The sequence below is a fragment of the Pagrus major genome, chromosome 20, assembly GCF_040436345.1.
Source record: "Pagrus major chromosome 20, Pma_NU_1.0".
Taxonomy (NCBI): Eukaryota; Metazoa; Chordata; class Actinopteri; order Spariformes; family Sparidae; genus Pagrus; species Pagrus major.
The window spans coordinates 9,351,768-9,371,390 of record NC_133234.1 but is presented as its reverse complement, the minus strand read 5'-3'; the positions used below and the strand labels follow the sequence as shown (position 1 = coordinate 9,371,390).

At 39.1% G+C, this 19,623-nt stretch overlaps 1 protein-coding gene across 2 annotated transcripts; it reads right to left on the bottom strand.

The window, feature by feature from the left end:
• Positions 1 to 2,978: 2,978 nt before the first annotated feature.
• mms19 (MMS19 homolog, cytosolic iron-sulfur assembly component) lies at positions 2,979 to 19,171 on the bottom strand. 2 transcript variants are annotated; one of them, XR_012180556.1, is made up of 32 exons: positions 19,065 to 19,171; positions 18,495 to 18,543; positions 18,060 to 18,160; positions 17,897 to 17,982; positions 17,631 to 17,705; positions 16,979 to 17,048; positions 16,313 to 16,441; positions 16,159 to 16,220; positions 14,516 to 14,602; positions 14,324 to 14,398; positions 14,024 to 14,101; positions 12,880 to 13,018; positions 11,593 to 11,747; positions 11,318 to 11,396; positions 10,540 to 10,665; positions 10,366 to 10,447; positions 10,083 to 10,180; positions 9,694 to 9,855; positions 9,102 to 9,257; positions 8,745 to 8,844; positions 8,330 to 8,432; positions 7,825 to 7,902; positions 7,599 to 7,725; positions 7,395 to 7,501; positions 7,123 to 7,179; positions 6,848 to 7,034; positions 5,860 to 5,942; positions 5,582 to 5,746; positions 5,206 to 5,265; positions 4,553 to 4,653; positions 4,173 to 4,278; positions 2,979 to 3,503 (listed from the first exon to the last, which is right to left on the bottom strand). XR_012180556.1 is itself a non-coding variant. In XM_073489456.1 (31 exons), the coding sequence occupies exons 1-31, from the start codon at positions 19,150 to 19,152 to the stop codon at positions 4,248 to 4,250; spliced, it is 3,096 nt and encodes a 1,031-aa protein (XP_073345557.1). In that variant the 5' UTR covers positions 19,153 to 19,171; the 3' UTR covers positions 2,979 to 4,247. The 2 variants fall into 2 exon arrangements, 1 of the variants encoding a protein (XP_073345557.1); XM_073489456.1 differs by having other exon boundaries at positions 2,979 to 4,278.
• Between the last annotated feature and the right edge of the window lie 452 nt (positions 19,172 to 19,623).

Genomic DNA, 19,623 nt, shown 5'->3' with positions numbered 1-19,623 from the left:
GTGCACATTTAATACTGAATCCCTCCACTGATTTGGTGTTGCACTTCCTTAGAGACCAACTGAAAAACAAGATCATCAAAATCTGAGCAGCAGAAGCTGATATCCTGACTTTTAGTCACTATGGATCGCCATGCTCCAATAATTCTTGAATTTACAGCCTATTCATTGTAACAGTTTACAACTATGTTTGTTTCATGATTACAGATGGAGATTGAATGTGTCCATGGCTCCCAACCTCCATGTTAAGCGTCTCCAGCAGTCCACTTCTCCAGCAGCAGCATCAGTTGTCAGTTGAAAAGAAGATGTTGAACTATTTTCAACTCATTTTCTTCTAACATGCGACTGCTTAATGCTTAACTTTAGTTTGATACCTTGCGTTAGTATTTATTCAATCCTTGTTGTATTATTTTCATTGTAAATAGTTTTTGCCAAGGGAACACCTCCTTTTCATCAATGTAAAATAATAAAGGCAAAGTCTACATTGACTTTACTGTAGAACAACCTGAGAACCAACCAGGACAGTTTATCATTCCTGCTGATTAATAATTGTTGATGTAGAAAAAAGGCCAACAGGCAGGTCGTTCATATAGAAGCTGCAGGTTGAATATAACAGGGAAGTTCTGCTACAACTCAAGATACACTGGATTTGGATCCAGTGTTGTAAAAAGTACCCCAAAATCATACTTGAGTAAACGTTAAGATATTGTGTTAAAAATATTACTTTGTTAAAAGTGAAAGTTACTAATACAACTAATACTTGTGTAAATGTTACACATATTTACATGTATGTATATACTGCATACTATGGGTCGACCCATTATAGGATCTGATGTTTAGTGTTTTTTGATCATCACAATCAGTGGTTGTCTGAGGCAGCATCCAATCTGTAAAGTAACTATTAACTAAAGTTAATAAATAAATGTAGTGGAGTGAAAAGTACAATATTTGCCTCCAAGGTGTAGTGGAGAAGACGTATAAAGTAGCAGAAAATTGAAACACTCAACTGAATGAAATTAATATGTTGTTCTGAAACCAACAAGTTGTACATTAGGTAGTGATACTCATTTCATACACGTAGTTGTTGGATTTGTCACATGACCAGTGTGTGCATTTGCAAGATGGATGGATAATGAGTTCATTTATTATTGAATAAGACATACACCAAAAGTATGCCTGCATACAAAAAAAAACTTGTTGGATGTGCTGGACCTAAAATTCAACTTTGAATAATGGAAAAAACATCATCATACTTGAAGAAAATACTGTATAAAACACACAGAGCAAAATAGTTCCAATTCAATCTCTTTATTGTTTTATTATTTCAAATTATAATTGTTGTTTTTTTCAAACCAAACACACCAGTTTATCTGGCATGATAGGGTGGTGGGAGGAAACTGGAGCCCCCGGAGAAAAACCCACAAGTGCAGGCCCTGAAAATACTTACCTTTAACGTCTTTAACGTCCGTAAAGACAGTGTTCAATAAACTCTTGTTTCTTTCATTCAGTGAAGGAATACAACTAAGTACATTTACTCAAGTACTGTACTTAAGTATAATTTTGAGTATGTGTATTTCACTTGAGCATCTCTATTTTCTGCTACTTTATACTTCCACTCCCACTACATTTTGGAGGCAAATATTGTACTTTTTACTCCACTATTTTTATTTGATTACTTTAGTAACTAGTAGTGCATTTGTAAACTGGAAATCATTTTGGCAAGTTTTTTGTTTTAAATTATATTATGATGTAAATGTTGACTGCACAATGTAATGGCTATAGAATAATGACACCATCAGCGTTTACATTGGCTCCCCATAAAGCTCGCTTTCATTGTGCCTTTTTTTCTGCTACCAGGGATGAAATCTCCTGGGAAAATGAAGGCTGACTGGTGATCCAGTCATGCAGGCAGCCTGGCATCATTTGTCTCTGCTTTAACGTCTTCATTATAGACTAAATGAATGAATTAACTCAAGTTTTGTCCTGTGTTTTGGGTAGTTGTTACTCTGAGAACAACAGAAAAAAATCCACTTGGAAAAGTCGTCTGTTTCCACGTCAAATTAATTAATTTTATTGTCAATTACATATAAAGAAATACTTCTGATCATGTGATAATGAGAAAAATGATGAATATCAGATCAGATAATTGGCCAGGCCGATAATACAGTATAGTACAGTATAAACATACATATATATGTATAATTTCCTTTTACTTGTTGGCTACTTTGATTCCTAAGTATATTTATTGCCAGAAAATTACTTTTGATACTTAAGTCAATATTGACACTTTTAATCAAGTACTAAGTTATTCGTAAGAGTGACCTTTACTTTTACCCTATTAATATTTCTTTACTTTTACTCAAATATGACTGTTGGGTACTTTTTACAACACTGCATTCGTTGCTGTATTTACTGTTAACTGGCTGTTTGGTGAAAGAATATGTCACTTTATTATTGCAAACATCACACCAGAATTTAAACCCTCTTGGATGCAGTTAAAGGCTCTATCTTTACTTGAAATGACAGAATGAACTTGGTTTGCACCAATAGTTTTGCAGTGATTTACCTACCTGTAGCTCTTTCCTCCTGAAGTACATGCAGTCGGCCACTAGATGGAGACAGAGACTGTGCAGGGGGGTGTATGTTGTTTACTGCGCTGCATACATCTACCTTTATTTCATTTCCTCCGTTATTCACGTTAAATACTACACATATTATATTGAAGCTGCTACAGTATCTGATACACGCCGACATGACTCTGCTGCACTATCTCCTCCTGTCACAGAGAGCTAACTTTAATAGTAAACTGGTTAGAGAGGTGTGAAGGAAGTGGTCAGAGGAGGGTTTTCCGGTTAAAGTTTCCTTTGTGATTCGGAAGTGGTGGTGTGATGCCAAAGCCGTGTATCCTTACAGACACAACACACAAGTGGCGACCATGACATGTAAGTGTGCATATATAACATAATACAAATGACATCAAATGTTTTTTTTTTGTTTAATTAAAAAGAAAAGTTTAATGACATGTTAAGTTAGACATTTTAAATATTTTCGCTTCCTTGGCATAAGTCGATGTGAGGTCAAAAGTCAGCCAACCTCGCTGAAATGACTCAACTACAATATAGCATCAATATTTGCTCAAATATTGAAAGAATATGAAGAGGATGGTTGACACATTATTCTCATAACTTACAATCTTCATTCAATGTACATCAACTTGCAAAATGAATGTTAAAATGTCAATCATGTCAGTGGAGATGTGATACATGTAGAAGTGCGCGATTGATGCCACCCAGTGAAAATCCAGTGAAAGTCTGGCACATCCACATTTTCCCAGGTCGCAACAACAAATCCACCCAGCTGGCATACCAGAGTGACACAAATCAAATGCACCAACTATTAAGACATTACTGCTCAGTTACACATTCATCCAGATGAGAAGATAAAAGGCTGTCAGTGCCTGCTGGGTTCAGTGCTGCTCTTATTTGGCTTCAGGTCCACATCTTTATCTGCAACAAAGTGATTATTGTTGTTTCCAGGAGCCAAACATTCTCAAAATGCTCATAAAAAAAAGAAAAATGATGTATAGCAGTTGGCCCATTCAAAGTGCATTCATCAGGAGCCATTTTGAATTTTAGAACTTAATTATCTTTAACTTCCTTACCAGATCCACACAACTTTGATTAGATTAGATGAAAAATGAATCTTTTTTTTAAATTATTATTTTGTTCCAGAACATCACATGATAATACTAAAACAATTATAAAGTAACCATACTCAATATTCAAAAATACTGTCCTTCATTTCCTTATAATCACAAAATGAATTCTGGGTGTTACTTTAGCCGCTAATCTGACTGAGTAGGAAACCTAAAAGATGAAACTTTGGGCTCTTGTGATGGGCATTGTCAACAAAAATGCTTCCATGCAATCTGATGTTGAATTTACTCCAACAGGTAGAAAGAAAGACAGCAACATAAACAAGGCGTGTTACATTTTAAACAGATCATTTTCATTCTTTTTACTTAGACAATGCTCCGCAGTCAGTCCATATACTCTTATTTGTGCGTTCATGAAGATACAGACAGTTACAACAAAAACATTTCAGTAATAATAAAAAGGGAGGCGACCGAGGAGAGGGAGCTGCTGTTTGGATTGCACAGCCGTGATTCTCGGTACCTGGTCTTGGAGTTTGACGTTCCCCACATCTGTATTCTTCACGTTTAGGGAAGAAGGGAGACTTGAGGAACAAAATCACCTTCCCCCAGGACTTCCCAACAGGAACCTATGAGGAAAACAAGAAAGGGACACCGTGTTGTGAGGAACCAACTATAAAGACACAGTGCAGTAACTGGTACCTTTTAAATATTTTATATCTTTTCTTTATGTTTTAACAGTAAGGATATTTCATTCCTTTGCATATTAACACCTGGTTCATAGTCACTTATTTTTTACAGGATTAGAGGGGCTAAAGTCATTGACATCATGACAAAATGTGACACACTGTGATTTCAAATGTATTTATAATTTGAGTTTTCAGTGTGGGATCTGATTCTTACCACTCTGATCTTGCCTGAACCGCCTCGCTCCTCACCAGCCTCTTCTTGTCATCCAGGGGTCGGGCCAGACCTCGTAGGACTCGGGCCCGAAACGGCAACACCTGAAACAGTGACAAATGTTGGAAGGAACTTTATTATTTATTATTTTATAGTAGTTGTAGATGGCCATGATTGGGTTTGTACATGTATATAATATGTATGTCTTCTCGGTGGCTTGTGAAGATTTTCTTCCAGTGTCCATAAAAATAGTAATACTGTAATAATTTAATAGGTCAAATATGCTGTATTTATATACTGGGAGGGGTGACACACTATTTCCTACTGCAGCCATCTTTCACAGTAATATTCTTTTGAGAAAATCATAACTTGTGCAGCTACTAGTTACTCTCACTACTCTCAATCCAGACAGTAAATAAGTCCGTCTTCAATATATAAGAAACCCAAACAGGTTCATTGAAGAATCCACATTTATTGGTGGAAGTGGAGGGGAAATTAAAGGTGCAATATGTAAGATCTTTAGGTTAAAACATTGAGAATTCTTTGATAAATGAGTTTCCTCAGAGCAGATTTTTACTTGAGTGACCGAGAAAAGACAATAAATGTGTGATTTTACATGTTTTAACAGCTAAAACATGGACAGATTTGTGTTTTACCTCATGCACGGGGAAGCGGGAAACAGCATAGATGCACCGCAATGAAGCGATTCTTACGTCCTGCAACAAACAAGAGATATAGATCAAGATAGTTACCATGCTCATAATATAGAATGAGCAGCTTTCATTTGACCAATCAAGATACAGTATGGTCCAACTGAATATGTGCAGTATGGCACCTTTGAACAGAAGGGATTAGCTGGTTAATCTTGTTTTTTTGCATTTTTCTTTATTTTCTACATTTATGAGACTTCTTTGGCTTTAAATGTATATTTTTAGGGTGGAGATGCATTTGTCATCGCTTATACATATTCTGTTTTTCTTTATTCTGAAACATCAGCAGAGAAAACCCTCCAAGGTGTGACATCTCACTAACCATGGCTCGACTAGTTATGAGGGCCAGCAGCCTGTTGACCAAAGCCTCTAGCTGCTGTATGAGTGCTGCGGGTGGGTCGACGAGGACGGGCTCCAGGCAGGACAAGGTGGACAGCTGGACGCCCTGGTCAGGATATGACAGGGCCTCCAACAGCAGAGACAGGAGCTGGACAGGGACAAAAACTTCACATTAATGCTGACCGTTTGTAGTTATTGAAGTTCTTTGTGACTGAAAATGAACTTGCAGTGACCACTTGCAGCAGTTTGGTCTTTACTCACCGCTGGTAGTTCAGTGACTTGAACCTGTTTGGGTAGTTTGTTGACTATGTTAGACAGAGCCTTCAGGTAATTGGGCTTCTTCTCTGCAGGGGAGACAGACAGTGAGTAAAGTTGATGTGGGATCAAGACGACCAAAGTCGCTTCACTCTGAGGTCATTTGTTCTCTTTTGGAAATGTCACATATCAAATGTCCTGTAAATATTCTTTGAGTTATTGAGCATGAACAAGCCTCTGTGGAAGCTTGTAACTACATGTAGCCCAGGAGAAAATCATCTTTTAGACACTGCAATTGGAGGAAGTTAACTGATTTAATCTGAAACTGTAGAACTAAATAAAAACTTTTGACTCTTCTATGTGTCTATTAATGTTCACACCACAAAAGATCAGAGGTTAAAATGCCAGAGACTTCAATCAGAGTAGAAGGAATAAGAAGGTTGTATTTCCTTCTCTCATTTCCCTTTTCTTCCTTATATATTCATTCATTTTATTCTCGGACCAGAGACCAGAGACCAGAGAATCAAGACCTGTTCCTGTTTTAACAACCTTTGTGGCTTTTGAGCAGCAATTTCTGAGTATACGAGGTACATTCAAGTGGACCTGAATGCACCATGAAGTCCCTTTCCTTGTGTTGTGTGTGTGAAACTCTGCCACAGACAGACAGCAGAGGACAGACAGCATATTTTTAATCACATGACTGTTTTGGTACAAACATTTGTCCATGTGTAGCGAAAAGCATTCAGAGATTTACTCGGCAAATAGACAATCTACGTGCATTTGGTGCTTGGCACGTGTAAATTTTGGACCCTGACACATCCACTGGAAATGGCATGCACTGAAAATCAATCTCAGGATTTTATGAATTGTATTCAGACCATTAAAATGAGGATCAATTTGAATCGGTAAATGCTTAAACCCAGGGCTGCCTGCTAAAGTGTCTTTCATGATAGAAGACATTTTCAAACACAACGGTTTAAGCAGTGCCAAATACCTTGGGGTACAGCGTTGAAACCCTGGACCAACTTGGCTGAATTCTCGCTGAAGAAGCGCTGGCGGTACATGATGCGTATGTCTGCATGACAACTGCGGGTCAGGACGTCGGCAGAGTCGCTCATCAGCAGCGAGAAGCCGTCTGCTGCCATCGGACCCAGGTCGGCATCATCGAGCAGAGAGAAAAGCTTCAACAACACACAGTGGAAGAAAATTTAAACCACATGTCTGCAAAAGTTTGTGAACTGTAAATGGAAAGAATATAACTGTTGTTACCTTGTCAATCAGTGCTGTGGACAGAGGGTGATATCTGAGAAGCAGAGCCTTGGCAACCTGGAGACAAGAGCAACTTTACTTCACCTGCTGCTTTTCACACTAACATAAGTTCATTAATTTAATCAACTTAGTATGTTCATAGACAACTGACTGCAAAATAAGTCAAATAACATAAAACCTTTGTGTAATATCACATACTAAATGTCTTAATTATCTGTTCAAACATTTTGACAATCATGAAGCAGACTTCTTGAAAACAGTGTGACTCTTACCCAGATCATGAGGGTGAAAGCCTGAGTGCGTACAGACGAAGACTCAGAGTCCAGCTCACTACACACTCTCTTCATTGTGCTCTGAATGAGGCTGTCCAGAGAATCACCTGAAGAAGAAACCATCACAGCTGCTGTTAGTTGACACGGTTGGGTTGTCATGTTGGAACAAAAACCAGGAGGAGGAGAGTGTACAGACAAACTGACCCTGCGCTCTCTTATTAACCAGGCCGGCAAAGCACTTTGCAGCTGAGGTGTATGACGTCGGGTGGCTGGAGGTGCAGCTCAGCTCCTCCAGCTGAGACAGCAGCTCATCCATCTGAGGCACCTCCACCTGGATGACAACATGCACCACTCAGAAAACAGCAACAGCGACAGAAACATTTGTGACTAATTAGTAAAAGCAGAATTAAGTGATGTAATGTAGACTTACGCTGCGAGGTAAAGAACACACGCATCCCATTAGCAGACAAACCATCTGGGACTGGCTCCATGAGTCCCCCTTCTGCTTCTGTGGAAACATGGTCTTAATGAAAAAACATTTTCACGAAACACTGACTTGAAAAAGTTCTGCAAATCCAAAGATTCTCAGTCACTACATTCGGGCTGTAAAATAGAAATTATATGAAAAATTCTTATGACATTTTATGACAGTGTCTTAAATGACTAAGAAGTATTTTTAATACAATCCACAGTCCACAAAAGTTAGGATGCTGTATAAAACAAATACAGAGTGCACTCATTTGCAAACGAACTGTGTTTCACAACAACAGTTTTACAAAGTGTTCCTGTGCATTGTTCCATACTTTTTGTACTTTTTTCTATTGAGAATAATGTCAGCGTTTTATTTATGTTTTACACAGCATCCAAACTTTTTTTGGAATCAGGGTTGTATTCAGTTTTAAGTAATCAAACTTGAAATCCAGGTAAATACAAACCTTGAGCAGCTGGATGTGTGAAGGGAAGGAGTTGTCAGGCAAAAAAGAAACATCACCGTCCAGGAAGAGAGACACAGCCCTCGACGCCGTCTTTTCCGCCAACCTGAAGACATGAAACACCCCGAGAGGAAACCACACAAACCTCATGAAAAATGCTCTGACAGTGTTTTGTGAAAAACAAATCAAAGAGACTGACTAAATAAGAAAAGGTGAGAACCAGACAGGAACTGGAGACATATTAAGTGTTTGTTTGTTTTTTAGCAAAGCTTGGAACTGATATACAGATATATAAAAAACTTAATAACTTCCCCTGACAATGCTTAGTATGTTTTTACATTTACATGAGTTAGTTCAGATATCAGTATCACTTATATCTGACAAATAACGAGAGACTAATGAGAGAGTTTGTACTGACGTGGGCTGCAGCCGGGAGCAGGAAGTACTGATGACAGGGACCATGGCAGACAGGACCACCTCCTCCAGAAGAGGACTACGACGACCAGTTGACCCCTCACCTACAAAACATTGCAGAGAATTTCAACTGAAATAATTCACCTTTTCAACTGTCATGTAAAAAAAGGTAAACCAATAGTGGAGCAGTTATAAAGAGAGAGGGAGCCATTAAACATACGCCAAGAAGACAGACTATTTTGAATATGACTCTGGTGGAAGTGTGAATCATTATCAGTGGACACAGTACAAAAAGATGTGGGGTTTTGGTGAAAGGTTAAAGAGAAGATTGTCGTCATTTTTTAGGCTTTGAACTGTTCACCTTGCAGCGCTGCCTGCAGAGCCAGAGACAGCAGGCGTGGGATGATGTTGTCATGGAAGCATCGCCCCGACTCCTCGGTGTCCTGAATTTGCCCTGCTATTCTCTGGAGGCTGCGGCACGCCAACACTACCTCCTCCACTGAGAAACCAACACTACCTGAAAAAACCAAAACCAAAAACCAAAACCAAGACATTACAATGGCAATCATCTGAACCCGGTAACGCGTACATTAATATCCGAGGAAAAAGCGTTAATCATAATGTTATATTCCCTCATAAGATGTTTATTAAGACTAACAAGACAACGTTACTGTATCGTACCTCTTTTCCTGCTTGACAAACTAATATGTGGATTATCATGGACCAATGTCATCTTTTGGTCTATTCGGCCTAAAAGCTTAGTTAACACTTCTGCTGAAATATGGAGTGATCATTGGGACTGATTTGAGGCAACTTAAGAGAAAATGCAAAAGCATTTTGTGTCATCTAAATGATGATGCTGTTTATTTTTCAACAGTCGACTTCCACCAATCAGGTGAGACAAAAATTAGTCTGCATCTGAAGTAAGAAAACTATCAGTCCAGATAGATTACCTGTGTGTGCTGAGCTCAGGACCTCCAAGAGGACAGGTGTGCTCTCCTGCACGACACTGGGCTGGATGGACACCGCAGCCAGGGCAGACAAACACCGCTGGCGCAATGCATTGTGGGACTGCTGCCCAGAAGCTTCTCTGTTGTTGTCTTGATCCATGGGCTCTGAGCAGGGGAGAGGAAATGGTTTGTCAGGTTTATTCATGATGTTCCAGTCAGCCGACATATTGTTAAACTGATAAATGAAGAAAATTACTGGATTTAGGGTTGCAGAGATTTCTTTTCGCTTCAAAATTAAAGAACAAATTGTCTATCAGTGCCAACATATATTAAACGTTTTCATATATTCCCTTAACCATATGTTATATTTCCAATATATATTTTTCACTTACCAGAAAACATCTCCGTCTTTAGTCTTGGGATCAGTTTAGTGATAAAAGCTGCGGGGTGCAACTCTGCTAAGGCTCCAGCACACTCCACCACAGCAAGACTGGAGGCAGAAACAGAGAGAGAGAGAGAAAGAGAGACATATCTTGTTTCTAATTATGTCAAAAAAAAAAAAACAAGGTAAAAATATGATAGCTTTGTGTATTTTAAGGGAAATGGAGAATTAGCAACACAGGAATTAAAAGCATGAGAGAGAGACAAATGGAAGTATGCTCAACGTGAGCTGACCTGACTCCCTCGTCCTCCTCCGTCAGCAACAGTCTGGTCAGGTGACCTACGGCCAGCTCAATATCAGAGTCCAACAGCAGACCTGACAGACACAGCACATCTGTATTATTATAATATCAGCGCTGAATTTCTGACTAAATCTGAATCTGCTGTGAGTCTCACAGATCATCTCACCTGTTTGCTGTGCCAGTGAGGTGAGCACAGAGGTGGCTGTGATCTGCAGGGTGTCAATATTCTCTGTCAGAGCTGAAAACACCATGCTGCAGAGGGACGCACGGAAGGCTACGAACACACTCTCTTCTAATGTGGAAGGACAAAGAAAACAGAAACAAGTTTGGGGTCTGTGTCTTTAGTCTTTGTGGTCATGCACAAACAGCACTGTTAACAGCTACAGTATTTTAAATTGAATTTTATTTGAAAACATTTAAAATTCTCAACAGAATGTAAAGAAATAACAGTTTTGACATTTTTCATGTCTACCTATTATGGTGCAAAGATATACACTGAAGTTAGCATATCAACCAGCTAGCCCTGACCCATCCTAGTTAAAAGCTCCTGTGCTAGCGATGTTAACACCAACACTCTGTGCCAGCTGCACGGCTAATGGAGCTAACTAACTATTTAGCTGCAGTAAGTGGTTACTCTATGCCGCCCCTCATTTGTTTTGAATTCAACAGGTGGTCAATTCTTACATTGTGCACCTTTAAATATCTAGATTTTATCAGGGTCCACACTACAGCAGAGCAGTAATTCAGTAATATTCTTAATAATCCATCAAGAGGATTTTATTATAAAGAAATGATAATTCAAGCATCAATTATCAAAATAGATGTACAGATTCAAATCAGACACAAGCTAATTGTGTCATTATCTATTAAGTGAAACAAGATGTAGCTGAAAGTAAAAGATGTCAAGCATGAGAGACAGAAAGACAACAATAAACAGCACTCACCGTTCTCTGGGGACTGAGAAGTTTTTACTGACTTGATGAATCGCTGCACCACTTCCAGTAATGTTCGTCTGTGGGAATACTGTACAAAGAGAAAAAGACAATGATATCATCACACACAATCAACATTCTGACCGAAAGATTGCATAAATATGTGAATTAAGATAAAAAAGACAATCGCCTCAAAAATACAACCGGGTTGTTATAATAAAACGGTACAAGTAAGAGCGTACTTCATCTTATAGCCAAACATCTGGATTTTAACTTCACTTGTTTACCTGTGCTCTGCTGCTGTACTGCTCGATGAGAGAGGGCATGACAGCGGTTGTTATGATGTGGCTCGCCCTGTTGGAGGCGCTGCAGGCAGCCTGGAGCAGTTTGGCGCTGGGCCACACAAGCTTCAGGTCTGGTTCACACAGGTGATGTTTGCAGTCTGGAATGACATCACACTTTCAGAAAAAAAAAACAACAAGACCACTGGACATGTTTTATTGCATCATAATGATATGGTAAGAGCACTAAAATTACCCTGGGGGTGGGCAATATGACACCATGTGACTGCACAAATGTGTCCACAGGTAGAGATTTGGCAATATTGCTTTACACTGCACAGCGTTGGCAGATGGGAGATATTACACTATCATAAAAATGATGGACCAGTACGCACCATGTTTTGCTTTCTTGATAATGTCATGAAATAAATTAAAATGAGACAATGTAAACGTTAAACTAACTACTAATAAGCGCCACAAAATCAATCAATCAATGAAATTATCATACATTACAGCTTTTTGGGCATTATTGATCGTACAAACAAAGGACATAATTGTTGCACAAATGTGACACTTATCATATATCTGGCAACACTGCTTTGGCAGGAGTGTCTCTTTTATATTATCTTGGGGCTCCATTCTCATGTGATCTCGTAATCTTGTGAAACCAGCTGCCTCCATGCGAAGTAATGTGATCTGGGCCGCAGGTCTGTATACCACGTTCAACAATTACATTACGGATCTCATTTGAAACCTTAAAGCGTCCTTATTAAGGCAGTTACTTTTGTTTGGATGGAAGTTCCAAATAAAAAAATAAAAGAATAAAAGAATCAGTTGAATCTTAATTGACTTTACAAAAATCAACCAATATCTGTCTTTATTATAATTACAGTCGAGTGCCTTCTAAATTATGAAAGATCTTATATTAAGGTACTTATAATCACTTATATGTCAATGAACTAATTATAAAACTCTCTGTTGGTTGTGAATTTTTTCTAACTCTAACTGCACTTTGGCAGGAAACGAACCATCATCTGAGGGGAACCTTTCTATCTTGTTGACAAGACATGTAAAATTAAAGATCTGAACAGTCACTGTGGTAGAATTTCCTGCCCATCTACTGCAATAAACCCTCCCATTACCACAGCTTTGACATGTTTAGTTCACACTCTGTTGATTTTGTGTGATCCAACTCCAGCTCTAATAAAACTGACATTATCCACATGTTTTATACACTACTGAATGCTTGTTGCAATGATATGTTCTTATAAGCTCGATTTCACAACACTTCACCTTTGAGTACAAGATCCAGGAAGATGCAGAGAGAGTCCTCAGAGTCAGAGTTGAGGACTGAGCGAGACAGACAGGATGTGAGTGCGGTGAGCGCAGCGAGGCCGGCAGACTCAATCTTCTCGCTAGATGTCTGAAACACCTTCAGTGAAACAACAAGAGGGGAACATTTTTCATCAGTTTGTCTTTGAAGATTCTTTAAGAGACAATTGCATCCACATTAACAGTTTTTTTTTTTTTTTTTTTACTTTAGTCTAAATGTGTATAAAGAAGTTCATTTTGACATATTTATGTGTTTGATTTTTACATTTCACAAGTGTTCAGAGCGTCGAGCATGAGGAAGTTTTCTCTTCTCTTGTTAGGAACACCAGAAAATACTGATGAAGATCAGCATCAGCCCTGACTTCACTTTGTTCATCTTGGCTTTCCAAGGAAGAGAAAACTGTATTTGTTAGGGTTCTTCCTGTAAATCATTGTGTTTTGGGCCATTTCTTTTAGATCCTCTCAGTTGCATTCTCACGTCTGATGAACCATCCATCAGCTCTATTGTTAGAAGAATGTGACTCACAATTTCCATATGTCCTATTATTACAGTTGCAGAGTTGAGTGATCTGAACACAGCTATAAAGATACTTCTTGTTTTTTAGTGGTACAAAACTAGTAGAAGTAGAATTCCATCTCCACAAAAAAAAACCCCACACAATTAAAAAGGTGCAATATATAAAAAATGGCCACCATGAATTCATACTACCAACAAATAGGGGCAGCATAACTGCTAACTGATGTTAAATGTTTTCCTTTTACACATCCATGACTGTGGCTATGGTTAGCGTGTAAGCTCAGTTAGCCATGGGAGTGCTGGTGTTTATACTGCTGGCACAGGAGACTGGACCCCTGGGAGAAAGAGGTAACCAGGGCTCAGGCTAGCTGGTTAGCATGCTAACTTCACTCGACATCCCTTCAACCCAATACAGATAAGTCTTTGACATAACATCACCACTGATGTTTCCTCACATTCTGTAAAGAATTTAAGATAATTTTTGAAATAATTTTTGAACAGTAATTCTTACATATTGCACCTTTTAAAGATGTTGAAATCAGTCAGTTAAAAGTGCTATTACTGCTTCTGTATAAATGTATCTCAAACCTCTCTGCGCAGTGACGCCCACAGTCCCTCGAGAAACTCTGCCAAGTCCTTATGTTCATATTGTGACACACAGGCAGTCTGAAAAACAAAGAGTGGTGAGATAAGTAACCAGGTGCACAGATGCTGTAATGAGGTTCTCTGTTGCTGAAGGGAATATCAACAGTATATCGTCTACATTTATAGGCTTTTTGCAGATGAGCATATTAGCTGGTACAAATATCTAGTCAAATGTTTAAATATCTAACTCAACAGACTCATATCATCAGAGGCACTTTTTAGAAAATAGCACAGATTTCTCACCAGAGTCTGCAGCGAGTCCAGCTTTGCACTCTGAACATCTGAGTCCAGCTTCTCGATGATGAGAGGTAACAGAAACTGTAAAAGATTATAAACTTTCTTTACGGCACTCATAGAAAATTATGTTATCCATTTCTTCTCATGGCAAAACATCATCATCGTACCAAAAATCAAAACTTAAATTGATAATGGTACCTCAGCAAACTGTGGTGTGCCAGCGAGGACGTCCCTCAGTGTCAGGATGAGCTCATCTTTGGTGATGCCGTGGGGGTCATTGGGAGGCTGAGATGGATGGGAGGGTGGTGTGCATGGGTGGGATGAGGGTGAGGAAAGAAGAGACAGACAGATATCATAAATACACCAACAAATTAGTCATGCATGTAATGTGTATATCCACAACACGAGGCTCTGCAGGTATGTGATATTTGGAATTTATAAAAAGGTACAATATATAGGGAGTACAGTTCAAAACATGAACGCACATCAACAACAGAATGTGAAGAAATAACAATTTTGATGTTAGGTTAAAGATATCTACTTTATGTATTGTGTTGAAGAGATATCTACTGAAGGTGGCATGCTGACCAGCTAGTCTGGCTAGCTACATGGCTAACTGAACTAACAAGCTAACAGTAGCTAAAGTCATGGATGTATAAAAAGAATAAAGTTAGCAGGAATTAGCAGTTATTCTGGTGATATGCTGCCACTATTTGTTTGGAGTATGAATTCAAGGTGGCCAATTCTAACGTATTGCACCTTTAAAGCAAAGAAATGTAACTTCAGAGAAAAAGATAGTTGATTGTTGAGTCTTATCCCCAGATTGTGAAATACTAATGTTTGGGTTGATGTCCGATCAAGTGAGTGTCAAGAGTGATTCAAAACTCATACATTTGGTCTGAGTATCCTGGGCTGTGAGTGCTGTAAACAGCTATAAAAGCTTAAAATTTGAACGCTCAACAATTTCGCAGTTGTAGGCCTGGATAAGGATAGGATGTCGGGACCCAGACAGCAGTCAGCCTATAAGTCATCTCAGAGGGGTATAGAGAGGGATGGCAGGTCCACAAAGGGGATGCATCTTCGTCATTTTGTTTCAGAAAGAAAATCGAGTTGTTCTGTCATATATTCAGTCCAACGATATGTCAGATTGGTATTTGCATTTCATCAAATAACTCACACTAGATGTCAGTAGTCAATCAAGTTTAAAGATTCATTAAGGTTCAAAATGAGTTTGATGTATTCGTGTAAAAGTGGAAACTGTTCTGTGTTTTTATGGAGAGTAATTTGGAAATGTAGCGCTATTGGAAATTGTGTGCTGTTTCAGAGGCTTTTCCATGTTGAGACCAGATCACCATTTAGGCAAAGAGCATGGGTTTTGAGCATCTTAATCATTGCTGATGGTTCACTGTTTGCAGCTTCGCTTTTTGGTTGGATTTAAACCTACAGGATTTCTCCTGCTGCCATATTTCAAGGTATACTTTAAGCCCAAAAGACAAAACATCTAAACATAGTGTCAAAGATCCACAAAGTATTTAAAAAGCTCATTCATAATTATCTGGTAACACAATGTTGCTTATGTCACACGAAACCTGACATGACATAGCAGCATTGTCGCATGTACTGGTTTCCTCCAGAGAGTCAACAAACAATCACAGAGCTGCGATCCTCTGTGAGGTAGAGATGGGAAACATGCGTGAGCAGATGAGGAGGCAGACACTGTGTTATTGTTTTCTACACAATTCCCCTGAGGTCACAGGAAGTCAGTGATGACATTTCTGTCTGCTGTCCGCTCTGCTTTCGTCAGCTCTCGGGAAAATGCAGCTGAGTAAACAGGGACTTACGGGGCTGAAGTCGATGGGGAAATAGCAGGACGTCACTTCGAACAGCTCCTCTGTGAATTTACCTGAGAGAGCACACAGGAAATTAACAGGAGGCTAGATAGAGTCAAAAACAATGGAGAGGAAAAATGCTGTTTGCACCTGTACGTGCTCTCACCTAGATCATAACCTCGATGGATGATGCTCTTAGCGATCTGGAAGGCTAACAGGAGGTTGCGAGGATCCCTCTCGCCATCCATCGATTGGACAAAACCAAACACAAAGTCTGCGCCCAGACCCTTCAGTTCTGTGGAACAGTCACAAAGGAATACACAATTTTGTTTTAATTCTGTCAGACAGCTGACACTGTTACCTCTTTCTGACAATCTGAGAAAGTTGTCAGGATGTAAGGTGTCGGCTACAGCTGTAATGAGATTGCTTAATCAAGGGCTGCAACTAGCGATTATTTCATTGTGGATTAGTCTGTTTATTATTTTCTTCATTTATCGATTAGTTCTTTGTTCTATAAAAAGTTGGAAAATGGCAAAAAATGTCACAACCAAAAGATTTTCAGTTCTGTGTTTAGAGGAGTAAAGAAACCAGAAAATATCTAATCTAATCTCGCCGGACCAAAAATTATTCATTTTGTTATGTGAAACTGAGTAGTACAAGTACAAGTAACTCTATGACCAGAGAGTAGAAAATACCTGGGTCTATTTTCTGTTATTTTTGGCTACTGTTATGTTTAATTCTACTGCAGTAAAAGCTTTGATCATTGTGGGAAACTGTTTGGACTTTATTAACTGAGCTGCTGTGAGTCAGACTTAAACCTGTTATCTCTTACCAGCTTCTCTGGTCTCCATGAGGTTGATGAGCATGTTGTAGACACAAGCTCTCTCCGCCAGCATCAAAGACTGGAGAAAAACAAACAGGCCATATGAGCATTTTACGCACAATGCCCAAATGTAAGAACAAATTAGATTTGTCAAGTTGACCTAAAAAGCATAACTGATAAAAGAGGAAGTGCTTTGCATACATGGAGGAAACAAGACAGCATCTTCACACACTCTCAGAAGTGTGGTCAAATATTGCATGGGTGTTTATTTGCATACATCAGGAATCAAGAGGAAGTTAGATGCATTTAGTCAGTTACACACTGCTGTTGTGCATTTTAACATCTGGCCAAGGACGATCAGATGAATATAAGACTTGTACACTAACTCATATACAGTTTTTCTCTGTTGAACTTTCTTTCTCACAAATAAAACTATATATATATATATATATATATATATATATATATATATATATATATATATATATATATATATATATATATATGTTATTTAATGTACTGGTGCGCCTAATGGATTAAAACCACTGTTGTATTAATCCCTCACAAAAAAACTCAGAATCCTCTGACATTAACAGACTTCCTCAGATGAAGGCCAGTGACAACTTCTACATCTTTATTGTAACACATTGGTGAATCTTACCTGAACGTGAACATCCTGGAACAAAGACCTCAGCATGGACACAGCTGAACCAGGAGGCAATGCTGTGCATTTTGTCTGGGGGGGACAAAAGCATAAACACACTTACAATGTGCATGTTGGTCGCTGCGATCCCATCTGGAACTTCTCAAAATGATTATTAAACCTGCTGAGCAGACACTAACGTTCAAACTAAACGGTCAGTTAATCCTACGCAGGATGTTTCACACACTGTTCTCACTGAAAATCTATCATGGACAGACACTCACCAGCGCTCTGAGCCCCTGTAGAACAGGCGGTGTGATGACGTAATGGTCCTTTAGCCGGTTCTCATAGAAGGCAATGAGCACTTCCACTGCGGAGAACAGAGACGGGGACAAGCTGATGAAATCAATCTTTACGTGAACTCTACAAAATGAAAGAAATGTGTACCTTCTCTCTCTGTAAGACCTCCATAGCACTGTTGTAAGACTTCAGAGAGGAGCTGGACGCCTCTGGCTCGAGTGTGAGGCTGAGAGCTGGTCAGACTCAGTCTAAAACAGAGGGGAAAGTAAAGAGTGATTACAGTTCAATAGATGTCTTTCAATGAGTAGAAATCAGCAATATGGTGTAGATTTCTTTTTTTAATAATATATGATTATTTAATTACCATTTATAAGACATACCTCTACCCTGACTGGCTGGGTGATACTGCCAAACAGTTTCTTAATATTTTTAAGTGAAATAAGTTCTGTAACATCACAACTTCCACCACCTCCCTTGTCTAACACGTACTAAAACTAAAAATAAGAGTAAGATATATATAAGGCATGCTTTTGTTTTGTTCATATTATTGCTATTATGTTGGTAAAAATGGTGGCATCTTACCCCAGTGCTTCCACTAGCTGCAGTACTGTAAACTTTCCATCTTTGACACCTTAACAGAAAGCCAAGTTTAGTGAATTGTAGCAACGTTAACCAACCGCAAACACACACAAAAAACAGACATACAAACACATGGCAATAACTAATGTATCTCTCATGGTTAACTACAGATTAACTAGCAGCATCGGCGGGGTTCAAATGCACAGAGTTCATTGACAGGATGCTCTCAGGCGGAGACAAACAGAGCAGCTAGCAAACAGCATGCTGTGAAACCACACCGGGTTAGCATCAGAGTTCACATTACTAGTCGGATGACAGTACAATAACACGTTAGGGATACATTCAGTTTGTGCAGGCATCATGATAAAACGAGCAGACCAGTGTCAAAACGCGTGTGTTTTTGTACCATGAGGTTGTTACACCACACAGGATGTTGTTGCGCTAAGTTAGCTAGTTAACCATCATGCCGTGTTGCGCATCCTCGAAGCGGCAGCTTAGCAGCTACAACAGCGCTTTTTTCCGTACGAGCTTCTCTGGTTAGGTGAGAGGGAAACGTGATGGAGACCTGTTTACCTGTTGCTGTATCTTTGGCCTTGCTGTCCTGTAGTCCCGACACGTATTCCTCCACAAGAGACAACAGCAAGGCAGTGTCCGCAGCCATCGTGCCCCTGAAACTCAACAAGAGGACACGCGCATGCGCGAAAAGTTAGTGATGAAACGCAAAAGTGACCAATTTAATATAAACTTTTATCAAACGGGACCGTTAATAAACAATGCGAGGTTTATCTAAGGACAGTAAGGTTACGTGAATGTCGCTGTAAATTAAAACGTTTTCAAAATGTTGAAATAAAACCACTGTTAGTTTTTGGTGCTGCCTTCAGGTGCTGTCCGAATTCCGAAACACAAAGTACAGCCTAGCAAAAGCAGAATTCTCTGTGATGTTCACCTCCCCCTTTCAACGAGGCACGTTGTGTTTTTGAACCAACAATTTCAAATGAATTACGACGAGTATTAGTTAAAGTGATATCACATTGTAGCTTTTGTCAATAACTATGTGACACCTCCGTGGGTGTTGAAATCGTTCGCACTCACGTCCATTCATAATTGCTTTTCGTCCTGACGTAAGAGAACC

Coding starts and splice junctions, on each gene's coding strand:
- mms19 (XM_073489456.1), bottom strand. CDS start 19,152: ATGGCTGCGGACACTGCCTTGCTGTTGTCTCTTGTGGAGGAATACGTG. Junction 18,161..18,494: donor CAGCTAGTGGAAGCACTGGG/GTAAGATGCCAC, acceptor CCTCTGTTTTAG/ACTGAGTCTGACCAGCTCTC. Junction 17,049..17,630: donor TCCAGGATGTTCACGTTCAG/GTAAGATTCACC, acceptor GTTTTTCTCCAG/TCTTTGATGCTGGCGGAGAG.